Raw genomic sequence first — 25,457 nt, 5'->3', positions numbered from 1 at the left:
GGTAACCGGGGACTACCTGGACTACCTGGACCTCGTGGAGCAAAAGGCGATAGCCACAAAGGTGAAGCTGTAAGTACAATTTCAATTCTGTACTTTGTGTTCTACAAAAAAAATGAATTAGTGTGATAACTCAATATTTACTTACTTAAGTGCAATTAATCTTCTCTGTCATCCTTTAGCTAATTTAAATATTTCGTATATATTTTGAAGTGCTTTCCTGTTCTAGATGCAGTGCCAGTTCTACAGGCAGTCAGAACCAGATATACTGTTCTCATTTCAGCATCATGAAAAAGATAGCCTGTAATTCCATAAAAATCTCCATTGCTGCTGATACATGTTTAGTATAATCACTGCTTTGAATTTTTTTCCTTCCCTCCCTCCCATTTCTTTTTAATAACATCTGCTTGGCCAAATCCTGAAGCCTTCAATTCCTTGGGTTTTCAGCTGCTTTTCATACCTAGCGGTTAAATCCTTTTTTGAAGATTTCTTCCTCCACTTGCTTTTCTGGTGGTTAGCTCCAGAGGGGGTTAATGTCTGAGTATTCTAGCTGACATATTCCATTACAAGGGCATATCATCCTAAATTTCAGTCATCCAAAGCCACACAGACATATTTGACCAACCTTTCGCTAGATAGTGAAAGTACTGTTGCCATCCTTCAACCACCACATGTCAAACTTCCATTAACACTCTTTTCTTTATGTGTGTCATACGGCTTTATTTCAAACTACAACCACAAAGGCACTCCCAAATACCTGCGATGGGACCTTGACCCCCTTGGAGGGTCAAGGAGTAATGGACCTAAACCCATTAAACACAGGACATGAGAACAAATGAAAAAAACCCTACTGTCATCCCAAATAAAAATGAAAAGCAAATGCAAAGGGAATCATGAAGAAGGCAGTGATGCAAATGGATGACTGATGAACTTTTAGTAGGCTTTAAAATGCCTCGTAAGAACTGAAGTTTTAAGCTTTACAAGTTAAGATATCTGTTTGAACTATGTGAAAAAGAAGTATTGGTAGATACAGAATCAAAAAGATCAGTGAGAAGCTGAAAACTTTTAATTTCTAATTAATCAAAAAATTCAAGAGAAGCCAGGTTTGGTAACCATTGATTAATAAAACTATACAAATGCTGATTGTTGTCTGCCTAGTCACAGGATGACAAGCTTATGTGTATGCTCTTCCTGCATTTCTATTAGTGACTAGACAATGAAAAAAAAAAGCTTTTCTCTGCAGTAATATTCCTGAAATCATGTTTATTCCAGGATTCCCATCTGCAACTGCGATGGGAGTCATGCTTCTCTGCAACTCAGTCTCAGGCTTCAGTAAAAGCTGGTTTTGTTTCTCCCTGCCACATGAGTACATATCCTTGAAATGTATGAAGGTTCTGTTGTGCTGAGGCATGCATCTTTCCTCTCCTTGGGCCACCTTTCCACACCCCATTATCTGGAAAGACCAACTTCATAAACCACTGGCAGACACGGACAAGATTTCTGGAGCTAAGTCTCTGTAGCGTGATGGGGCAAAGACATCGGCCCTATGAATACTGAAAGCGAGGCTGCGGATGCCTCCAACAGTATGAAAAGCAGCTGAAGAGACTGTGACGGATTGAGTGGGGAGTTCAGGAGAACAGACTATCGAACACAAATACACCAAAGTATGTTAGGGTTATCCAACCCCAAATTTAGGTGGGTTAGCTGTGGTATCCCAGATGTGTAATGTCTGCAGTGCATGAATCATGGCAATGTCTGCTTTCTCATTGGTTTCTCTAAGCTGAGAACAAGTCTGATGTTCTTAATTCAAGAACTGGACTTTTTTTCTACCACCCTGGTAGTCTTTTCACGTTTCCACCTGGGATTGAGGATGTCTGCTCCTCAGTACACATCAGAAATGTGAAGAATTTTACAAAATACAGCAAAACCAAAGAGATTTGTACCTCTTGCTGAGATTCTCTTCTATGTTGAAGAACACAATTACTCTTCCTTTAGGACAACTACTGACATGCTTTATTCCTCTGCTGTACCAGGGACCGCCAGGACCAGCAGGCCCCCCAGGACCAGCAGGCCCAAAAGGCGTGGGAGACGCTGGACCAAAGGTACTTGTACAATGGTAGTACATGCATCTGACTAGTAGACAAGGTAGAAGAACATCTTCCGAAAAGTGCATTAGATTAGAATGGCATATATATGACAAAATGCTGCGATCTCATCTCCCAGTCTCCATTTTAGTTAGAAGAAAAGCTTGTCATAGACTTTTCTGCCATGATAGATAGAAAACAGTTCTTGCTTTGTCCCGTTTGATGCAAATCTGCAGGTTTTCCATACATTCAAAGACCCAGGATGTTTCGAGATGCTGGAGGTTCCGTGTGGAAGTCAGAAACCAACACAGGCAGAGTATTGCCTAATAATTATGCACTTCCTTTCTCCTACAGAAGTGCAAGGGACGAGGCCTCAAAGGAGTCAGGGGAAATGTTGGTTACATGGAACTAGTGAGATACTTTTAAAGTTCCTAGAAATTGATTTCTAAGAGAAGACTATAAACCTTCATCTAAAATTAATATTAGTTTGGAGGCAAAGCTCAGCAGAAAATCAAACCAAAACAAAATAAAACTGATAAAAGGATTAGAAATACAACATTGAAACACTTCCAAGTTTTTTTCATAAAACACAGAATAGCTAGAGTGTTATAAACTTCTAAGCAGTATGTAATTCACCTAAAAAGTCGCATTCTAACTACTACATTATAAAAAGTTGGAAAAAGAGAATTAAGACTAAAATTGTACAAGAAATTGCTTTAAAATATCCCTCAGAGTGGTTTTATTAATGATTTCCTTGTTACATATGTGAAATAGGAAACAGGCACCCTGTTGCAGGAGAAAGCAAAATAAATATCGCCCAAACAAGTTTTTTCCCAAACAGAAGGAACTTTCAACTTCAGTTCCCAGAACATGAGAATTCCCATTTAAAATAAACAACAACAATAACCTCTTAAAAACATATCCACAATAAAGTAAAAACTGAAAGACATTCATCCTTAGAATGACCTGACCTTAGAATGACCATAGAATGGTCTGACAATGGGATCTGGGAAACCTGGCTTTGTGCTCCTATTCTGAATTACAGCTTATCAGTACAAGACATTTCACATAAAGTAATGCAAAGTCTGGGCCATGACACAAACTACTAAAGAACTAAAAGTAATTTCAATGTTGTTATTCAATATAGACTTACAGAAAATACATACGGATAAACTAATTACATTTTTTTATATGAGATTATATCTTTTCCAAATAGAGATATCAGACTTGATATAATACAGTCTTATAAGACATTTTTCTTAGTACTACAGAAGAACATTTCATTAAAACCCTAGACTCTTGTATGAAATTATTAAGGCAGATATTGATAAAAATGTAACATGACTACAGAATGTCCAGAGACATTGTTGTGTCGGGAATTCCCCTTCACTTTCTAAATGCATAATTCTGGAAAGCAGTGATTTCCAAAGAAAAGGAATTGGAAAGTCATGTCACGTAATCAAATAAGATGATATCCCACTCTGGTGCCATGGTTGAAAGATTACAAACCCTAGAAATATAAATCAGAATTTAGGGGTTTAATATAAAGAAATTTGAGTTAAATCCAAAATGGAAATAAACCATTTTTTTTTAAGTGAAAGGAAACCACTAGAATAATTGCAGTGAAATTTCTCACAACTGGAATTTTTTTAATCAACATTTGTGGTTGTGTTTTTCGAAAGTATCACAAATATATAAAGTATACAGAAATGCACTTAGAAGAATCATAGTAACTGGCTCATATGAGAGATCAAAAAGTGGGTCACAAGTCTGTTTTGTTCTTTTACAATCATGAATTCATGTAATTGCTGGCACAAGCAATTCTTTGGCTGTGTAATTATTAGGGAAGTTCCAACCCAGATCATGAATGATGGAAATACAATATGGTATCATAAAACACATTAGAGGGATGGAGGTAAAAGCTGTAAAGTAAAAGAAAATGTATCAATTTTTTTGCAATGGAGAACATGGGATCTAGTCTTTTTATCACATTCTTAAACCACTGTAAGTCTTGTGATAACATAACATATATATTTAAATCATCAATTGTCTATCATGGTACTTACAGTTTTCACCTTCAGCTCTAAGTGATGTACATCGTTGCCAGTTGAAGTGGGTTGTTCATATTCCTTTATAATGACATCAAACCCTTACTTGTCAGTCTCTTCTCCACCCATGAATAGCATAAGAAGTGTTACCATCCCTCCAGATCTATGGGCAGAAGTATATTCATGGTACTAGTAAAGGAGGTTTATTGTTAGTATCTTTTTGTGGAGGAATATGACCTGTGTTGTGTTAGTTGAACATATCAATTAATAGTAAATTTGGTAATAGGCCCATTACTTCTACCTGAATTTGACTGAGCAAAAATGAAATACCTGTGATCAAGAGGTGAGGCTCTTATAGTTTGATAGTATTTAATTACAACAGGAAATACTATAATGGAATATCTAGTAACAGAAACCCTTGTCCTAATTCATTATCTATAAAGGAGCCAGCGAAAAGTTAGGCAAAGGCAAGCTGATAAATTGATATCACTATCCTCATGTGTTTTCTGGCAATTTCAGGTCAGATCAGGGTTGTCATGTAAATTAAAAGTATCTTCTTCATTTCCATCAAGTCATCTCATTGTCAAAAAAAAATGTCAGAATTACGTAGCTTGTTTGTAAGAACTAAGTTGTCAAAAAACATGGATGCAAAGGAAGCTGTGTTTTCAGGTTAATAGAAGAGGGCTTCCTGTGGTTGTGAGATACAGCCAAAGGAGCAAGACCTCAACATGGGCAGTCAGCCTAGTTCAGGCAGCCACACGCACGAACTCAGTCTTCTCAGGTGATCTGCATGGGTGTTTTAGGCTGGGTCGGAAATGTACTGTTGAAGTGAATCTCCCAGTGGACCCATTTACTGTGCTTTGGGTTCCAAACCAAAAAGAGATCTGAGCAGTCCCAAAACCCAGGAAATGGATTTCCTTCAGATGAAGCTGAACTAGATGATCTGATCTGGAAGTGCTCTTAATGTCCTTCTATCCCCAGCATGTGATCAGTCCACAGGAGCTGACCAGGCAGGTCTCCTCACATTGCATACAGTGTAAACATAAGGCTGCAAATTCACTGCTTTGGGCCTGTAGCACTATTTGTTGATGGATACATAGAGTTAGAAGCTGCCTATCAAGGAGAGGTTTCTACTCATAATAACCAGTTGTGAGGTAGATTCAGGACGCACCATACCCATGGGTTATGGAGAAGTGGCATCTTGTTGTGGGAGGAGTAGTATTACAAAGAACCCAGTAGAGTAGCCGTCTTTGCAAGTAACACGACACAATTAGGGCAAATCATGCTTACATCAGTTTTTGTATGAAAACTTTTGCGTAGATCTACAGGCTTGATTGTGTTGCAGTGTGATATTGCCCATCAAATCTGGCTGCTCAGAGTAATGCCTATCTAACAGTCTCTGTCAGAAAATTAAAAAAATCAAGAGTTAAAAACATCTGATAAAAATTTAATTTGTATTTTTTACTTTAAAATAGGTAAGTTTCTTTTATATGATGCAACTAGATTGGTGCATTAATCCTATGGGGGAAAATGCACATTGCTTGTATAAATGGTGAGCAGCTGTTGCTTTTGCAGTGTTTGACTGCTGCACTAAAGCATGCATTATCTGAATAGGTAGTCACATCTGTAATTTAGTTCTGGGCATTTACACTAGTCATGGTGTAGAGTACGCTGGAAAAAAGAAACAAAGTATATAAACATCTCTTCTCCCTCCCTGATTTTTTGCTCCTGTTTGCTTATATAAAGTTTTGGATCCTTAGTCTCTACATAACTTCCTGGTAGCAAAGGTGCCACAAGGAAAAAAAAAATCACTTGAATTGCAAGAAATCCCCCAGAACTTAGTTCATAAAATGGACAATCTTCTGTTTTTTAAAATAAAATGTAAGTGCACTGGCTACCTCTCATCCCTTCCACATAAAAAAAATGAATATAAGAACAGCAACAAGCTCTGCATATAAAAAAGAACATTTATTTGATAAAAGAGACTCATAAATTTACACAGTAGTTAATTTGAAATTCCTTTGAGTATCATTATATAGGAATGTTCCACTCAGCTGAATCAGAGCTCTGTTCTCCCCACTTTCAGAAATGGCTCACATATGTGCACACTGCTAGATAGGAATTTTATGTATCAGAGGTCAAATTCACAGGAAAACAAAATTGGAACATGTGGGATGCATTCAATCCTGGCAGCACCCTATTTTCTGTAGCATTAAAACAGAAGCACATAATGTCAGAATATAATAAAAAATTGATTTAAAAGCACTGTTGCCAACTAGGAGGTTGGTTACAGACATTCAAGAGGAAGAGCCCAGCACTAGAAATACAGCAAGCTTCATTCTCAGTAACTGGATAGCAGAAGGATTATTAAAACCCCTAGCATAGTCCCTAGTGCATGAACATTTGGGCTGGATCCAGTTGCAATATAAATAACTTTTGCAGCTTGGGCCCTGTCTATTTGAACTAAAATGTGGAAAGTAGATATGCAATGTCTTTTTTTAATACTTACAAATACTGTTATATCCACTAGCTCTCACTAAAGACAGTATTACAGTGTCTATTGTATGTTTCAGTATCAAATACACATGCTTCACAGTAAATGAGGTGTATATATTTGGAAGCCAAGATTTATTTTTCAGGTGAGCATTAGGTCATTTAATGAATTTTCTTGAATGAATGGTATGGAATAGACATTGGAATCCCATACTTTACACTGTCTTGACTCAGCTCTTTATTTCTTGTTTCGGTGTTGTTTTTCTAGTTCACTGTTTTGCTGATGGTGACAAGCTTGTCTACAAGCACAATATAGGAAATAAATTAAACCTCATCAAAGAACAGTACTAATCCTTCTTGAAATTAATTCCTTAGAAGACAGTTTAGTGTCACAGTCACACCTTAGAAAAAAGAACTGCTCCACTTCACAACTCATAAAGCAAAATAAAAGCCCTTTTCTCTAAGCCAAGAAATACAGAAACTTTGAGGATTACTATAATGCTCTACAAAAGAGCTTTTCAGTGAGACATCTGGTATTAACTAAGCATGTGAGGCTACAATTCGGTCCTTCACCTGCAACGACCCTGTGTAAGAATGTGTTACCCATGGGAGGAAGAGGCAGATGACTTCAAGTCGGCCTTACGCTCCTTTTGGTCAGAGCTGATCTAAGAGCAGGTTGTAGGTATATTGGATACTGGACCATAAGGAATCATTTACTTGTTTGATAGCCTCCCGTTCAGTTTCCATCACAGCGGTTTACAGGCTGTTTCACAGGCCACAGCAGCCCAGGATCTCCTAAAAAAACTTAGAATGCAAAGTCTTATCTGTATATCCACCTCTTAGCTCTGACACCTCTGGCAGGTTTCAGAGGGAGGCTGTTCTGCACGACTTCTGTTCATGAAGAGTTCTCCTACAAACAGATTAAGGTTGTATTATGGTTTACGGGGACATTGAGGAACAATGATTATTCCTTTCTTAATAGATGGTACCAGATAGGAAGATAACTGCATTTGCCTAGACATTCAGTATTTCCTAGTAATATGACAATCTCAAGCTAATTGTAAGGAAATGTATGGCAGGAGAAATTGAGAAACCAGGCATATTTTAAAAGATCAGGAATATCTACCATTCATCCCACTGCAGAGAGGCATTTCCCACCAGACTTAAGTGCTACAATCTTTAGGTACTTAAGGTTGTAATCTTTAACAGTTTATAGCTAGAATTTGGGGGGAAAAAAAAGGCAGAAAGTTCAAGGGCATTGCCGATATCTCTTTGCATTAGCAGGGAAGGTGTGATTTAAAAGCCTAAGGTCATCTGCAGAAGAACATTACTGAAGAGAGTAGCTCTCTCTTTAGTTCACTTTTCCAAACCAGACTAGACAAAAACAACAAAATCCCCTCTCTGATGAAATCTGAGGGAGAAATTTCCTCCCAACTGGATATGGCAATCAGTTTAACCCAATCAGCTTGACACACCAATTTAAAGCTAAGAGCATCCATGTACCATGCCTACATACTGACTCAAATTGGCCAGACTCCAATGCTTTGAAAGAAAGAGGAATTGAAAATAAATTCAGAAGCCAAATGTTACATCAAGAAGGAAAGCATTATAAGCTCAATCTAAGCCCTAGCCTTTGGATTCAGAGTTCCCACCTCTCCAAATCCATCAAACCTGAGCATAGTTTGGGTCCTAATATATTTACATAAATAGCACATATGTCAGGACTTAGCATGAGAGTATCATAGCCATATATAAAAAACACAGATTGGAGTGATCTCTCACTAGACATTGAACATTGGGTATTTCCCCTAAAAGCAGTTGTCATAATAACTGCACACGTTCCTCCCAGAAAGTAAAGTCAGTCAGTAAAAGATTCTGTACTTTTGTTTCCTTCCTTTTTAATCAGTTTGATATGTTGTTTCTTTTCACCTACCACAACTCAAGTGTCATCTGTGATTTGTGTGATTCATACTTGCACCTCTCTCCTAGTTAGAATGCTCCCTCTGCAGGCACAGCCATTTCTACAGCTTTTCCAAGTGCAAAAACAAGTACAATGAAGAGTTTTCGTAATTAAATTTTTTTTTTGGTCAAGAAATACAATTTCTTCTTGGCTCTGTTGTTAATATATTGGGTGATCAATAGCTTATCAGAACATTTCTTTCTTTTGCACTTGCCTGCACAGGCATAGTTTTAGGGACATTTGCTAAACTTGATTCAGAATTTTCTGCATCTATAGCTTATCAGTTACAGATTTCTTTTTTCTTTTTAAACTCATGGAAGTTTTCTAGTCCTCATGTGCTGAATGTGTGCCTATTCTCTCATTTGCACAATTATAGACTGAGGAAAACAAAACTACCTCTTACGTCCCCATGCCTTGCCCCTACCAGTAATGTCCCCTGACCGCCATCTCCTTCGTTGGGCTTGTCTGCAGCACGAGGGGCAGCACCGGGCTCAGCGTTACCCGCATTCCCCCTGGTCAGCCAGCTCCTGCCTTCTGTCCTGTCTGCCTCCTGGTGAAAGGATGAGCCCGCTCTGGGGTTTTTTCCCCCCACTAAAAGCATAAATTTAATCTCTCTCCTTTACTCAGCCTCCAATTATCACCAGAACTGTCAAAAATGAATATGCTCAAGGCCTCTACATTTCTGATGGATTTGGCTGAAATCAACTGATGAGTTCAAAATATACTGGGAGAAAAAAGTGGACTAACACAGACAAGCAGAAACACGGGCAGAGTATTACTTAAGCCTCATTTTCTTAAGAAATAAAGCTAAACATATGTGGATTAAGGCTTTTGAAGAAAACAAAGAAAGGGCTGTTCTTTTTGTTCTTCTATATCAATGCTATTAAAATTCATTTAGTTTTCTAAACATGTTAGTTTGACAGTTCTGGAAATTAAATGTCTCTAGTTTCAGAATAAGCACAGTATCAGCAAAGGGCATGACCACTGTTGTGTCCCACTAGTAAGCTCCCTGTCCATCCTGGTAAGCCCCTGCAGAACATGATGGAAAAATGGTAGTTTTTCCAAATGAGTTTGCTTTTCTTTTTCTTCTGTAGCTGATAAGTTTGCAAATTAGAGTCCTAACTCTGTTGGTGATTTTGATCATGTGGACCTTTGCTTGGTGAATAATGTTCTTCACCTAGAGCTTAAATAAAGTGGGTGCCTGCATTTTGGGCTTTTTTTTTTTATATCTATCTATAAAGCAACTGTTTATGTATGTAACGTTTGTTTTGTTTTTTAAACTCAGTAGTTTGACTGACTGCTTCGTAAGTGGATGAAAGATGTAGCAGTTAGTAGGTGATAAATTACTGACATTTCTGTGACTGTTTTCAGGGAGACTGTGGAATAAGAGGCTATCCTGGGGCCCCAGGACCACGGGGAAGCGGAATGGTTGGTCCCAAGGTTGGTATGATGCCGTTTTGAAGCTTTTATGCTCTTTTGTGATGCTGGCTGCCAGACTGTGATCTCTCAGACACCAAAATACCTTCATCAATTACTGATTTACATTGGTGCAACTGCAGGAGAAATCAAGCACAACAACATGGGCACTGACCATGCACTTCTACCAACTGGATTAGGAAGGACTACTAACTGGATGGAAATTGCATTTGCAGCTAAACTTTATGAGATTACCGCTGGAACTGTCAGGCTGATGAATTAGTTAAATGATGCATTTCTTCTGTTTGTATTTATTCTGTTTCAAAGAGATTCTTTTGTACTAGAAAATAGGTTAAATGTGAATTTTATGTTTGCAATTTTTGCACAATGAAATTGAATCCAATTAATTTCGTTAGTAAAACCATTAGGAAAGAAACACGAAAACAGAAAGTTAATTCCATAAGCAGCCATCATGCAACATTTGGGCAATTTTTTCCTCCCTCCACTAAAGTGATTTATAATTCAAAAAAGACCTACTGGTAAGAAGAGAAATCCAATGCATACCTGGATTTCCTTATTATAGGTGTATCCATCAATTATTTTTACAAAGGCAATGAGGAGAAACATTGTGTGTATTTCTCCACTTAAGTTAAAAATAAATATGCCTTTGTAACTTTTTCTGTGATTTCCTTAGCAGAGATAAACAAAAGTCTCCACTGCCATTTGGAATAAACTAGTATCTGACTGGAGAAACATTGCTGTTACCAACCTGTTACAGAAATGCAATGAGCGACAGAGCATGAATATTTTCTCAGGATGCATGTCTGACTTTACCTTGCTTCCTGAAAGCTGCAGCAATTTCAGTACCTTGGTAAATCATACAGACACAGTCTGTTTAAAAAAAGTAAGTTTGGACTGACTGTCAAAATCTTACAAATGTGTGACACTATGTGCTGCTTCCACAAAGCCTTTGAAAATGAAAAATGTGTTCTCTGGGAGGAAATAATGTTTTGTTTTCAAGGGTGAGGACCTACTTGTAGCATCTAGTTCTTGAGATAAGCTATTGAGCACAACGTTTTGTGTGAATCCCTGCTTATAAATATAGAGAATAACAGTATTTTTCAGAAGAGATTCTGTCAAAGTTTGTGGCAAATTTTTTGTCTACACAGATGACAATGATGACTTTTCAAGCATCACTAATATCTAGAAGTTAAATGTTTAGAGCTACATATTTCTATTTAATGATGATCAAGTTCTGATATTTCTGCCTAAATATTCAACATATGCAAAATGTAGGTAATTTACATACCAGTGAATGAATTCCCTTTACTGTATTGGAGGACAGTGATTATTTATTATAAGACAGTAATCAAAAATCCAACCTGAACTCTACAGAAACTTTTATGAAGCTTGGTCAAATTTCAAAAGCTTTTTTCAACTAAAAGGAAAAAAAAAGTGGACATTTAATTTTGATGTAATCAAAGAGATATGCTTCACTTTGTCACTTTGAAATGTTAGATTAGCCTGCCTCCAAAGCACAAGGGCTTTACCTGGCTTTGACTGTATCGACACAAATCAGCAGGGGCTGCTTTGGCTTTTCTCTCTTCCCCTCCCACTTATGATTTTCTGAATGACTGATGCTCCCAGAGACTGTGGCACCACAGGGGCTTGGCATATATACACGGTGCACAAGAACTAGCTAACGTGCCTGGCAGATTTACTCACACTGGGTTTTATTGCTCTGGTCCTATGTGCCTCTACTGTTGTGCTTCCCTTGTGTGGAGTGATTGCACGAAGCTGTTTATATAAAGATGGTTTCTGCTAGTTTCTACACAGGAAAAACTAGAGAAAATATCACACTGTGTCATGGGCAAATTTTATTCTTTAATTATTTTCAGCTTAATTGTTCCTTTGCTTTCCTGGGAATTTGTCGAGGGTAGTTACGAAGGCCCACAGTGAGAAACCATAAACCAAAGAAGAATCAGAACTAGGGTTTTACTTTTTGCTTGCAGTGACTTTGAGGTTACTTCCTTAGTGTTACCAGGAATAGAGTTTACCTCCTAATTCTTTCTTTGCCCCACTGACTGTTATAGGGTATTATGGGACGGAAAGGCTTGCCTGGTCCACCTGGCCCCCCTGGCAACAGCATACAAGGAAGCAAGGTAATCCAGTTTAATGTGATATCTGTCCAATTTCTTCACAAAACTGTCTCTTAAGGAGATTCATTGTCTGCTTTTCTCTTCGCCACAAAGTCAGTGAACTCCTGCAAATATTCATTGTATATTTAAGTTTCTTGTTCATAAGATATGTAATATTTGCTTTAACTGTTGAGTTTTCAGTATTGGCGGCACCTGATTGCTCTCCTATTATTCTCGTCGTTACAAATATATTTAACCTGGGAAAAAAGTCTCATCTCTGCCATATCTTACTGATTTACTTAAAATTAAAGGACCTTGCAAAGAAAACATCAAGTGTTTTCTGTGGATACCTTTGTAAAAGACAGTAACAGAGATCTACCACGTCAAGATAAGTGAAACAACACATATAGGAATATAGAAGAAATTAGCCAGTCTCCCACATACTCTTCATCAGGTTTTTACTCACCCACTTCCAGCCATAACCACAACTTCTCTCCTTATAAGGAGAAACACAAACATGGTAACATATTGTGAACATTCAGAGTTAATAAATTGCCTTGTCATAAATGTGTGGAAGAAAATTATTAAAACTGGAGGCTCTAGTGGAGAACAACCCAAGTTTCTCCTATTTCTCTTAAGTCAGTGAAGTTGAGCATATGATTGAGTATTTGCCTGGATCAGGAGGATTGTACTCAGCTCTCCAACTCTAGGTTATCAAACTACCAGTGATTCAGTAAGAAGGGCACTGTTTTAGTTGGATTAAGAAAGCGGTTGGCTGTAGACACTATACTGCAGTTGGCTGTAGACACTAAAGATACCAGGGAATTCATTGACAAAATAGATTTTCATTGGAAAATGGTGACATGCTGAAACAAACAAACAAAATCATTAAAATGTACCTTGTTGGCAAAATGTTTCAGAGGAGAGCATTTCTTTGGTTCAGCATGGAATTATTTCACACAAGTTTTACCAGAAAAGCACTGATTCCTTCTGAATATCTTTTGTTCAGTACTTGCTCTGATTCCAGCTTCAATGTCTTCTATTTTTATATTCATGTTCAATCATTGCCCTTTTTATACTGCGGAGAGCCCTTCCTTTTTTCACTGTTAGGTGTTTCCTAGCATAAAAACATGCTTTACTGTGATCTTTCTTTTCTCCTTATTGGATAACTCTCTTTAACAGCTTCTGATTTATCTCATCTCAGGACTTTCCTGGACAAAGATCTCTACATGGTTAGAGTCATGACTGTCTAGACCTTTGGTTCTGATCTGCTTGCAGTTTTCTGTGTTAATTGTTACCAGTAACCACAAAGCTATTGTGTATTTTAATGTGAGGGCATAAGGAACTACTTATTTTATTTTCTCTTTCTCCTTTATTTGATGAATCTCTGAAGGCTCTTTGCTCTATTCTTGTGGAAAATAGCAAAATTTCTGCCATCTCTGTATGGCTTTATGGTGTAGGAAAACCCTGCTTGGCTTTCGTAGACATTTCGGATGTGTTTCCCAAATCCCATACTTGGGATATATCTTTGTTAATTCTGTGAGTATGTGAGGCTATTTATAAAAGCTCAATTCCCATTCTGAACAGAAATGTTTCAGCAATCAAATGCATCTGATGATACATGAAAAAATATACAGATTATATAATATTTTCTCTGTTCCTGAAAAAAGATAAAAGTTAGTCAAAATATGCTCAGTGTGTACATATGCATCCATCTGTCTATTTATCTATCTATCTGTCTTTATATAGATGCACACAGAGTTTTGGATGTTATGTTGGCACCGCCATGAATAAATATCTAAAACATATTTTAGAAGTGTATTGAATTCGGTTTCATCATGGAAGTTTTCCAGTGGAAGAACACGGCCCACCGACACACACTGTCAGACAAAGGCATGTTTGTAATGTAAGGATGCGGAATTTAGGGATGTAGGAAAGTAACATGTGCTCTGGCTATGGAAGGGTTTTGTCTTTGGGTTTGAAACCAAAACTGTGATGATATGGTGAATTAAAGTCAGCCAGTGTTGTTTCTATAGCATTCCACGAGTTGTGTAGGTACAGTCTTGTCATTTAAATTTTCTTCCCTTAACAATTGCTTTTTTAAAATTATGATTTCCTTTGTGTAATTCTTAGGAACAATTTCTTTCTGAACAACTTTGTCAACTATCTTGTTCCTGTAGTACTTGTTTCCTCCATACGCTGATGCTTGTTGGGCTTCTGTCTGTCTCGTCTCTCCTTCTGTCTCTTCACAGTCATGTCAAGCTTCATTCTTTCTGGCCACTCTTCATCAGCTTAAAGGTACTATACTCCTGCATTTGAACTATCAATATCACTCCAAGTATTATTTTTTTTACATATACACAGAGCTCAGGCTGCGTATGGTAAGAGTGGAATGTCAAAAGTGAGATGGTTTTTGAGTAACTTTCTGTTGATAGCTACATTCACAGGTCTTCTTTTTTTATGCTTGGTTTCCTCTCAAAACCACAGTCTAGACATTTTCAGATCTGCACTCAGTTAATAGAATGACATTTTTACATAGAAGTCTGCTTATTGATCAGTAATCTAGCAGGATATTAGGGTCAGGGATCTAAGGGTCTGCATTTTTACATGCATACCACTTTGTTTTTTATGATAAGAGCGACAGTCAAGTTTGAATTTAATTATGTATGTGGATTGAACTGGCAAAGCAATAAATATTTTTAAATTAATAGAGCATTCTTCTTGGTTTTTAGTAAATGTTCAGTTATGGTATCTATGATAAATCCTTCTTATGTTGATTGATTGCACAAGTAGAGAAATCAAGATTTGGTTCTGCAGTTGACATTTTAAAGGATAAAACTCACATATGTGCCCATGGAAAATGTCAGCTGTACAGGTGTGAATATTTTTAGAACAATAGGCCTTGTTCAGTTTTCATTGCCTGAACATCACCCTAACAATGTCAAATGGGTGCTAACAAATGACAGCAATAAATCTATAGTTTTGTCGGATCTGACATTTATTATTAGTGAAAGACCACTGGAATACACAGCATATCCTCATTCTGGTTTATATGTATGTGCTTTGCAGATCTGCAAAGGTGTTAATCGGGAAGCTGTGTGATGACCCTAGTCAGGAAGGACAGTCAGTCCCAGTGCTGGGCGGCAAGCATTGAAACAAGCTGGCACACTGATTCACTATGTTTAAAAGCCATTTGCATTAATAACCTGCATGAGGGACCCACGAAGCACAATCCAGCTAAAAAGTGACTTAAGGTAAATTAGATTAAATAGTCACTGTGTGTTCCTACAACAGCACAAAATAAATTGCTTTGTGCATCCCGTTGACTTGGAAATATTTCCTATTTGCAGGAAATTTATTCCCCCCCCTCCCCCCCCAGTGAATCGGCAATGTAATTTGGTGCATCACAGTTTTTTTTTGAGGCTCCAGAGTCTACATAACAGTGTCTGAATTTTTGCTGCTATAAGAAGTTGAGAAGAGAGAAAGGGGAGAAGTTCTGCTTACAGAAGCAAGAGGCTGCCAGTTAGCAGGTCAGTGATAGGTAGCCCCAATGATGAGCAGAGCATTTTATCTCCCCAAGTTAGGGCTAGTGGACCAAGAGGCTCCTGCATGGCAGGGCTGGAAGGGCAGCACTGCAGTGGGGATGTGAACGGTGGAGTGCAGTGCGTGCCTTTGCCTAGCATAGGGCAAGACCACAACACACCCGTGTGCAATCAGAAGCTCCCATCTCAGCACGATCTCAGTCAAGTCAAATCTGGAATTTAGGCAGGGAAAACCATCCATGGACCATGACTCGTAGTATACTGCCTCTTCTAGGAGCTGCATCTCGTTGTCTAACTCCTGGTGAACTCCCAGCTCATGGGAGTCGGGAGCCTCGAGTACAAGGAAGAGGAGGTTGACTTGGCTGTGCGCTGTGCAGCTGGTTCTCTGCCTGCAGAAATCCATCAGCCCCTATCCAGCATTTTCAGGAATGGTCAGTGTCAGTCCTTCTGCACTACTGTGCTTTTGGTGAAGGCTGGAGTCTTTGACACATTTGGAAACATTTTTGTATTTCTCTGCCCATTATGAGCAATATAACCCCTTTAGACCCATTTGTGAGCAGCTATACAAGTATTAGTAAAAGATGCTTTAGTGAGACAGTCTGAGGGCTCTTGACAGAAAAATAAAACTAACTAACCTTCTACTTGCATCTCAGAAACTAGGCTTGGTACAGGTGGTGACTGCTCCTGATCTCACTGATGTTCTCTGGAGCTGGTTTTGGTATCTGCACTAGCACTGCTGTTATGTGAATTATGTATGTAATGTGAATTATGGTGAAGCATTTATGTACCAAGGAATATAATCACCTCTAGCTGTGTTTAAAATGTATGCAGTGGTTGATCTGAAAAAAATATTTGTGTTACCCTATTAAATAAAGCAGGAAAGTTTCTGGAAGCCAGATGTTGTAAAGGATTTTCTGTACATATTTTATAACAGTTGTGTTTTATAACATGTTGTATGCCCACACTGCTAGCATGAACATGCTTTTCAGGTCTGTGTGCATGCAGCAGGACATGTGTGACAATCAATATAAACAAATTTGAACTTTGTAGTTGGACTGATACTGTCTTTTGAAGTATCAGAAGAAAGATGTCCTGCTCTCCACATTGTGAAAAGCAGAGATGTCTTTTTATTTACTTAAGATCAGAAAAACTAAGTCAATCCTGCAGAGATTCTCAGTGTGTATTTCTAGAGAACCTTTGGGTGGGACCTCATTTTACTGCTTGTAGACTGGATGAATAACCATCTGAGCCTCAGTGAGGTTACTTTTGTCTTTCATCTGTTTCAGTGAATTTTTTCTTTCATTTAATTAATCAGGAATAAATTCTTCATTACATACTGTGTAAAGGCTTCATGTGTGTTCTAAATCATAGCCAATTGCTTATTTCTCCAGCTTCAGACCACTTCTGTCTTGAAAATGATGTGCTTCATGGCATAATACAAATACCTGGCTTTCTTTATGATGCAGAATGTTATAAAGTGAATAGATACAGCATAGATTTTGCTTTCATTTTCAGTTAAACTTCCTTTCCATATTCTATTCAGGGAGAAAAAGGAAATCAAGGTTTTCCTGGACTAAAAGGATCAATAGGAATTGGCCTTCCTGGACCAAAGGTAAATCCTAGGTTTGCAGTAAGGAACAAAGGTAATTTTTTTCTTCCTTTATTGGTTGTTTGGTGTGACAGGTCTTTGAAGATAAACAGAAGGCAAAGACATTGCCTTGTATAGCTAGCAAGGTGAGTGCCTGCTACTTATTGTCAACTTTGGAGTCTGTGAAAATCCTAATTGCCATTAAGGACCAGGCTCTGAAGTAGGTCATTCCTGTTAGCAGGAAAATAATGTTAGTCAAATTATGTATTCAATTTTCTTAAATATTTTTCAGGTATTACAAAACATCGTTTTATTTGCCAGGCTTTGACAAAAAAAAAGAATTGCTTTTTGACTAATGTGTTTTAAGGGCTTTGTTTTATTGGACTCATTTTTTTTACAGTTATTTAAGTCAAAGCTTGAATTTCCCTACTGAACAACTTCCTTGTTGATAGAAAAAATTGTAAGAATTTCCTACACGTACCTATTCCCATCTAATAAATTTTGCACAAAGAGAATTTAAATACTTTGGCTATATATTAGGGATTTTCAGATGTGCAGTTTCTGATGGGAGCAGCCTAGCCAAAGGAAACCAAGCCTGATGGTCAGTGTGGATGTGCAGACCACCTGTGTGCATACACAAGTGAGAACAGTGTGCCCAGGCAGAATGAGCATTGATACAAATGCATGATGCAATACAGCACCTTTAATTCACAGCATACGGCAGGTCCAGCTGGGCAGCCCCTCTGCAATAATTACAACATAACTGAAATATTGAATTTATTGTGACGGTTCTGTCTGGAAAGCCTGAGAAAAAAATAATGGAAGTCATCATGGGAGAGCAGAGATGATCAGGCTTCCTAACTTTAAGAAGTTACCCAAATAAGAGTTCAATCCCCTGTGTAGTCACCTGAGAAGGCAGCACCCATTTAGAGCCCCAGCCATTTATTGTCTACACTGATGATGTTTATGGGACTATGGTCTACACTAGCTCACATTATATAGCATGTTCTCAGACTTCTGTATTATTCAAGCTACTACAGCTTGAAGCTTTTATGCAACAGTGAATATCAAGCTTTCACACAGATTCAAATTTTTGTCTCCTAATTCTATTTTCTCTCAGATGCCAAATGCTACATACTATAATAATAATTGCAGTGTTTTCACTGTTCTTCATATTCGTCTTGTATCTTGACTAATCTTCATGACCCGATGTAAATCTCTCCAAATACTCACAATTTTTCTATTTGCTATTAATATAGCAGACTTGTCACACATGAAAAGGAATGGTTTAGTTCAGTAGGAATTTCATTTAAGTGCCAAATACCAAAGTGATCAGGTTTTAGTATATTTATGTGTAAGACAGTAGCAACACCACCACAGTCAGTAGATCATATTTGCTCTCCCTTATGCTGACATTAACTTCAGTGAGGTTAGATTCAAGTCATGGACAGGTAATGGAAAGGAATATCCTTTGCTGGATATTACTGGATATTATGATATTCTGAAATAGAATAGAAACTATCTTCCAGGAGCTTACTTAGTGGAGACTGGTTTTCTTAACGCTGTGGGGGAGCTATGTACAATTTTCAGGTTTATACCAGTTTGAGTAAGATGAGAATCAGACTGAGATAGTCAAAAGGGTTCCTTAAAATTGATAGCAATCACCACGGCAAATGCTGTAACACAGGAAGTATCTATGTGATTCCATTGGCTGGGTAATAATGAGGAATAATATCAAAATGGACAGTAATCTAGATAAATTTCTAAGCTTTAATGTTTCAAGTGAAATGTAAGGTGGTCAGTAACTTCCAGAGAGAAGTAAAAAACTGTCCTGCACAATCTCCTTCTTGAAGAAAAGTGTAATTTAGAACTTGAATCTTTTGATTGTATGTTTCATGCTTACATTATGTGAAAGCTGTCTCTTGAAATACCATAATGTTGAACCCTTTCTCTTTTTGGAAATCAAAAGGTCTAATCACTTGAGGAAGAAAAGTGCAGAATTGCTTCTAAATGTGAAACTGTATTTTCCAATGGATGTAACAGTGCAAGCATGCCTTTTCCTCTGTTCTTTGCAAGCTCCCAGCTTTTCGAGTGGGTTCTGTACAAAGCTAGTGTGAGTTTCAGTACATTGGCTGATCTGAGACAGTTACATCTTTCCATAGGTCTGAATTAACATAGGTCCAGTATAAACAGTTTTAGAAATCAAGAAAATCAAAGAGTAAAAAATTAGATATTCTCAACATTTGCATAAAGACATCTTTACCCCTCACTCCTGAATTAAGGTAATTTTTCATAGAAATTTCTTAAAGGTGTTTTTACTGCCCATCTCTCTTTCTCTGAGAGCCTGCTTTCAGATACTCTGTTCATAATACATACAACATAAACCAGCCACACAAAAATAACCCATCAGAAAATTTATCTTAAAAGCTCATTGAACCATAGCTCCAGCTCTGACTGTCAACAGAACCAGAGTTGCTGACTGTGTTTAATATGATTGTTTTAAATTAGGGAGACTATGGAGATAAAGGTGATGCAGGGAGCAAAGGTGCCAAAGGAGAGATGGGAGACCCAGGACCTCCAGGACCAAAGGTAAAACACATTTTTGTATTACTTAATTTTACACAATAGAAATTACACAAATTTGGCTTTTGTTGATTATCTCACTCTACATGTTTTCAGGGAATTTGGGGAAGAAAAGGTGAACCTGGTCTTTCGGTAAGTATGTGAGTGAATTAATTTAAAAGATAGGAGTTTGTTTTGGGAAAATGCTTAAAGGTTATGTGATGTTACACAAGATTGTTGATGGGGCATTATATTGCCTGCATTTTTGTAAATAAATAAATAGCTTTCAGTGTTCTTAAAAGTAGAACACACAGCAAATTAATTAATACTCTTTTTCAGAGAGAAGAAGTTATCAGACTTATCAATGAAATATGTGGTAAGCATTCCAGTATGGGAAAAAAATAGTTCTAATAAAACACACTGAATTTATATTGACTGAATGGATTTGTCCTCTGCATGTTTGTATGTAAGGATATCATTGATGTGAAAACGACACTCCCTGTGTTGCCAGAGCTATACTGGTCCAGCTCTGTTTCTATCTATCAGTATCTGTAACTATAAATTAATTCATTAATTGAGCTTTAACTGACTGTAAATCTGATATATGAGTTCAATTCATTTTTATGAGGGTGATTTCTCATAAGGTGTCTGAAATGGTTATTCTTCTAGGTTGTGGTATCAGATGCAGAGTAACACCACTGGAACTAGTATTTGTCATTGACAGTTCAGAAAGTGTCGGTCCAGATAACTTCAATATTATCAAAACTTTTATGAAAACAGTCATTGACAAGGTATCGGCCAACCATGCTACAACCCGCATTGGTGTTATCAACTTCAGCCATAAAGTGGAGTTGGTGTCTTCTCTGAAGCAATACACAACCAAAGAACACCTGAAATCAGCTGTTGATAAAATGCCCTACTTAGGTGAAGGTACATACACAGCTTCTGCTATCCAAGAAGCCATTCAGTTATTTCAGACAGCACGTCCGGCAGTAAGAAAAGTGGCTGTTGTAGTAACAGATGGACAAGCAGACGCTCGTGATAAAGTACAACTGGATACTGTAGTAAGAGAGGCCCATGTTGCTAATATTGAGATATTTGTCATTGGGATTGTTCAAAGGACTGATCTTCATTATGATGATTTTCTGAAAGAAATGCAGCTCATTGCAACAGACCCTGATGAAGAACATTTTTACCAGATAGATGACTTCATGACGCTTTCAGGTAAAAGAAACTATTGTAGTAAGAGGAAACTTGAAATAAGCATATAAGAGAGTTTGGCCTTTCCCATAGCAAGGCAAGGCAGCTGCTGAATGGCAGCTTATGGATGCAGCTGTCTCTTCTGTTTCTCTTCTTCTTTGGCCAAATGAAACCTTTGGCAAATTTTTACGTCTTGCAGAAGCAATAAAACACAACGAACATCAGTTTTCTGAGCCAAGGCTGCCTTTGGGGCACTCCTCTTTTGTAAGAGCTTGCATCAGCCTTCCCTCACAGTCCTTTTGTGCTTGACCATGGTTTCATCCCAGCGAGTTGCAGATTTCCTTCCACCTTGACACAACATCTCTGTCTCTTTATTTCATATGACTCTTGTCAGTCTTGGAGTTCTTCCACCATTTCTTACAAGCACTCTTTTGAGGTTTTTTTTCTGAAAGCTATAGGGAAACCCACGCTTCCATCCTGATTCTAGGGGAAAAGTGGTGGACCAACAGACAAGGGAATCGGGTCTGATAGTACATTGTATATTTCAAACTCTGGCTTGAAACAATCCTGTGGCCGCAGCTGGAATCAGGAGAAAAATCCAAAGGAAATCTATAACGACCCATGAATAAAAAGTACATTGATCTAGACTAACCGCAGACTAGCCTTGTAAAGTATATTTTTCCTGAGCTTGAACTTATTTTGCTATGCTGAGCCTGTGGATGGAGTTCAGTCTGGATTTAAAGCATTAACAGTGAGAAGAGTCCAAGCTAAGGTTATGGTCCCAGCTGGGATTAAATTTAGGGCTCTGACTCAGACTCCAGCATTCAGCATCAAAGTATTTCCAGTCACTGAATTTTTTTGTGCAACTAAGTAGAATGTGTCACTCAGATATTTTTTTTTTTCTTTCTTACACATAAACACTTTCTTTCCTTCACTCTGTTTTTTTTTTCTTCACTGTTTAGCTAAAAGTTCTACTTAAAAGGGACTTGGTATTTTTATCTTTTTATTCTTATAAAGAACAAAAGGGCCTTAAAAACAAATAATTCAGAGAGTGTATTACTTTATTACTTGTCATTTGCATTTTGACATAACTTTAGAAGATGGTCTTTCACAAGTCATTATAATTGATTTAGGATTAATACTGCACTAAAAGCTTGTGGTGAATCATTATGACTTTTCTTGTTTGTCCTTAATAAATTTCATTTTGTTAATCTTTTCAGCTCTTGAAAATAAACTGATCACAAAAATCTGTGAGAATGTGTCTGAAGTCTACATCAGAAAAGATAACGTTTTATCTCCATCTCCAAGTCCAGAATCTGAAATTCCTAATGAAGATACTAATAGCCAGTTACCTAAAATGACTACTCCAAAGATTTATGTGCTCCCTACAGAAGGAATCAGTTACCCAGTAAGTAAAGAAGTAACTGTTATCAAATATTTTTTAAAAATGTGTGTCTTTATTTGAATTCAAATACTCTTTATTTCACCATTTGCCAGTTTTCTAATATGCAAATAATGTGTCATTTGGCTAGACCAAAAGAATTGAACAAAAAAACTTTTAAAGTTAGAGTGAACTTATTTGTTGAGAGCAGAAGCTTACAGAAGGAGGGTAATACCGTTTCTTAGTTGCAATAAAATGCCAACAGTCCTCACATTTTTTGTAGTTCTTATTGATCTTAGAATTGAGTTAGAAGTCTTACAGATACATCTCTATTGAGACACATACATAGTGTATAAGGCATTTATTTATGTGCAAGCTGATTGTTAGTAACAGGCTTCTTGTCGTGGTCATGCACTTTCCAGGTGTTATTAAGCCTTCAGTTTTGTTTTGCTTTCCACATTGGGCTGTACTTCTAGGACTCTGCATTCATGTTACTCTTCATTCTCCAGCTTTAAATTCCTCCTGCCCTGCATTGGGGTTCTACCCTCCAACATGGTGCTGCTGCACAGATAGACAGGACAGGTGGAGTTTTAATGCAATTGATAAATATTTTCTGCAGGTGTGTATCACCTTAGTTCCCTTATTAGGTTTTTGGTATTTTTCAGCCACTGTCTTAATGTCAGAGTAGGGTATTTGTCACCTTTACCATATATCAGCACTAACTGTCTAGGATGTTTTTATTTTTTTGCCTAAAAATAGCCAATGATGAGAATTGAGTGTTGCTTGCCCCTATAACCTGTTGAGCAAACTATTGAAATATTTGATGTATAAACCTCTGTAGCTGCATGGAATGGATATAGTGGACCATGATACTGATATTTAAGTATTAAGTGAATTGAATACAGATTGGAGCTAATTAAATCTTACGGACTTACTGTGGAGGAGTCAGTGGACTAGCCACTACTAATCCTTTGGGTTATTGTTTATGTAATAGCATTCATAATTAAATAGTTCACTTTCAAAATTCAGTTTAATTTCTTTGAATAAGAGTTCCCTCGGTAGGTGTGACTGATTTAGGTTTTGGGCTTCTAATACCACCGGACAGATCTGTGTGACACTGAGGATCAATTTTGACATTCTATATCATTAAGAAAAATAAATGTAAATCTGGATTTATAGATTCTGACTTTATAAAGCGTGTGATAAGGACCACAGATAGGATTAGTTCTAAGTGATTAGATGCTCACACACTTGGTTCTGGCTGGCCATGGTTAGTGTTAAATCTTCAAAACTGTTGAATGACTATCAGAAACAAACACAGCCTTTTTGTAGTCCTGGAGAAGAAATCCAATATGCAAAGGATTGGATTAATTGTCTGCACATTTACATTTCACCTAGACCAAATGACTCTGAAGAGTTTTCTTAAACAGCCTTTGGCTTTGTCAGTAGTGGCCTGTAAACAGGAAGATATTGAATAGTATCAGATTCCTTACTGTTCTCAGTAGGTAATCAATGTGTGAGATTAATGCAGTCATTTGTACTATACTATAATCCTTGCAAATCTTCTTGAATATACTAAAACACTATACAGGCAAATTTTCATATAATAGGCTTAATTTGAAGAGCAGGGTTGGCTTCTTAACACTTCTGTCAAGGTAAACTCTAAAATTCTAATGATTAGCAACTGGCTGTTAGCTAGAAACAGGAAAATGGGTGATTTATCACTTACCTTGATATAAGCAAGGACACATCTATGAGACAATCTTATTAACAGGATGTGGTTCCCATAACACAAGTTTTGGAAATTTTTGCTGTGCTCAAGAAGGTTGAAGATGTCAGATCATTCCCAGTGAGTGTACTAGATGTTCAGAAGTGTTGATTTACCTCAGAGTTCTTTCCATTTTTTGTTTTATTTATATTACAGTCTAAGTGGTGACTTAAATTTTGCTTCGATGGAATGAATTCAGCTTAGTGACTAACTTGAAGGCATTACTTTGCCTTTTCATTCAGCTTTCAGTCTCAGAAAATTAGGTCACGTACTGAGTAATCACTAGAAGGAGGTCTGAACGCACCTGCTATTAATGGTATTTTTCACGTTATTTAGCAAAAGTTTCCTATGCAATTCTGTCAAATTTTTCTCGTAGCATCTGAGCTGATACAGAATTTTAAGTTTTAAGATTTTGACTCCTTTTGCAGCTTAGTCCACAACAGACCAGATATACTGAGCCACTGCCATCTGTTCAGGATCACACTGTGACCACCTCTACTGACAGAGAATCGAGATTTCCCTCGCTTGATGACATATCTGAAATCAGACCTCAGGGTCCAGTTGTCAATCCTTTGTTCACTGTAACTGCTACTGAAGATCACAACCTAACTGTGTTGCAAACACAGGTAGCAACAACACAAAAAGGTAAGTAATAAATAGTGTCCTCAGATATTGGGTAGCAAGTCTGCACCAAAAACCCAATGAGCAAACTCCATTCCCTCCCCCAGTATAGTTACTAGATTTTATCACCTTTTGTTTTTCTAGGTGCTCTGTCTACAGACATCACACACAGTGAGAGCCAGATTTTCAAACCTAGATGACAAACAACCCATGTGTACCATTTGTGTGCTTGGGTATTTAAACAGCAGCTTGGTTCTTACATGAGGATTTAGGCAGTCTCATTTCAAACTGATCTTGTTTTTGTTTAGACGTGTTTAGGTAACTCATTAATAGAAATGGAATTTGGCCACAAACCTGAGAGAGGCATATATACTCCCAGGCACTACAGGAAAGAAAAAAAAGGGGTGCTCTTCTTACTGGAGGAGGCACTTCTAGCATAAAGTAACTTGTCCCCAGAATTGAACCTAACCTTTACTGATATACTTTCAGATCCAAGGTGCTTGGAACCTATGAAACCAGGGGATTGTCGGAACTACGTGGTGAAATGGTATTATGACAAGAACAGCAATTCTTGTGGCCAGTTCTGGTACGGAGGTTGTAATGGTACCAACAATAGATTTCAAACAGAAAAGGAATGTCGAGAAACGTGCGTTGATTGA

General features: G+C 37.5%; 1 protein-coding gene across 1 annotated transcript; it reads left to right on the top strand.

The window, feature by feature from the left end:
• Positions 1-25,457, top strand: COL28A1 (collagen, type XXVIII, alpha 1; the record flags this gene model as incomplete). The annotated part of the gene is made up of 12 exons (XM_009697877.1): positions 1-69; positions 2,031-2,099; positions 9,954-10,022; positions 12,092-12,160; positions 17,222-17,290; positions 19,775-19,855; positions 19,946-19,981; positions 20,168-20,204; positions 20,498-21,052; positions 22,249-22,436; positions 24,606-24,822; positions 25,288-25,457. Coding segments are annotated over 12 exons (1,629 nt in total), but the record flags the coding sequence as incomplete, so codon positions are not given.

The sequence above is a fragment of the Cariama cristata genome, unplaced genomic scaffold, assembly GCF_000690535.1.
Source record: "Cariama cristata isolate BGI_N322 unplaced genomic scaffold, ASM69053v1 scaffold19793, whole genome shotgun sequence".
NCBI lineage: Eukaryota > Metazoa > Chordata > Aves > Cariamiformes > Cariamidae > Cariama > Cariama cristata.
The sequence above is the reverse complement of the archived record's forward strand: the minus strand, read 5'-3'. Positions and strand labels throughout refer to the sequence as shown.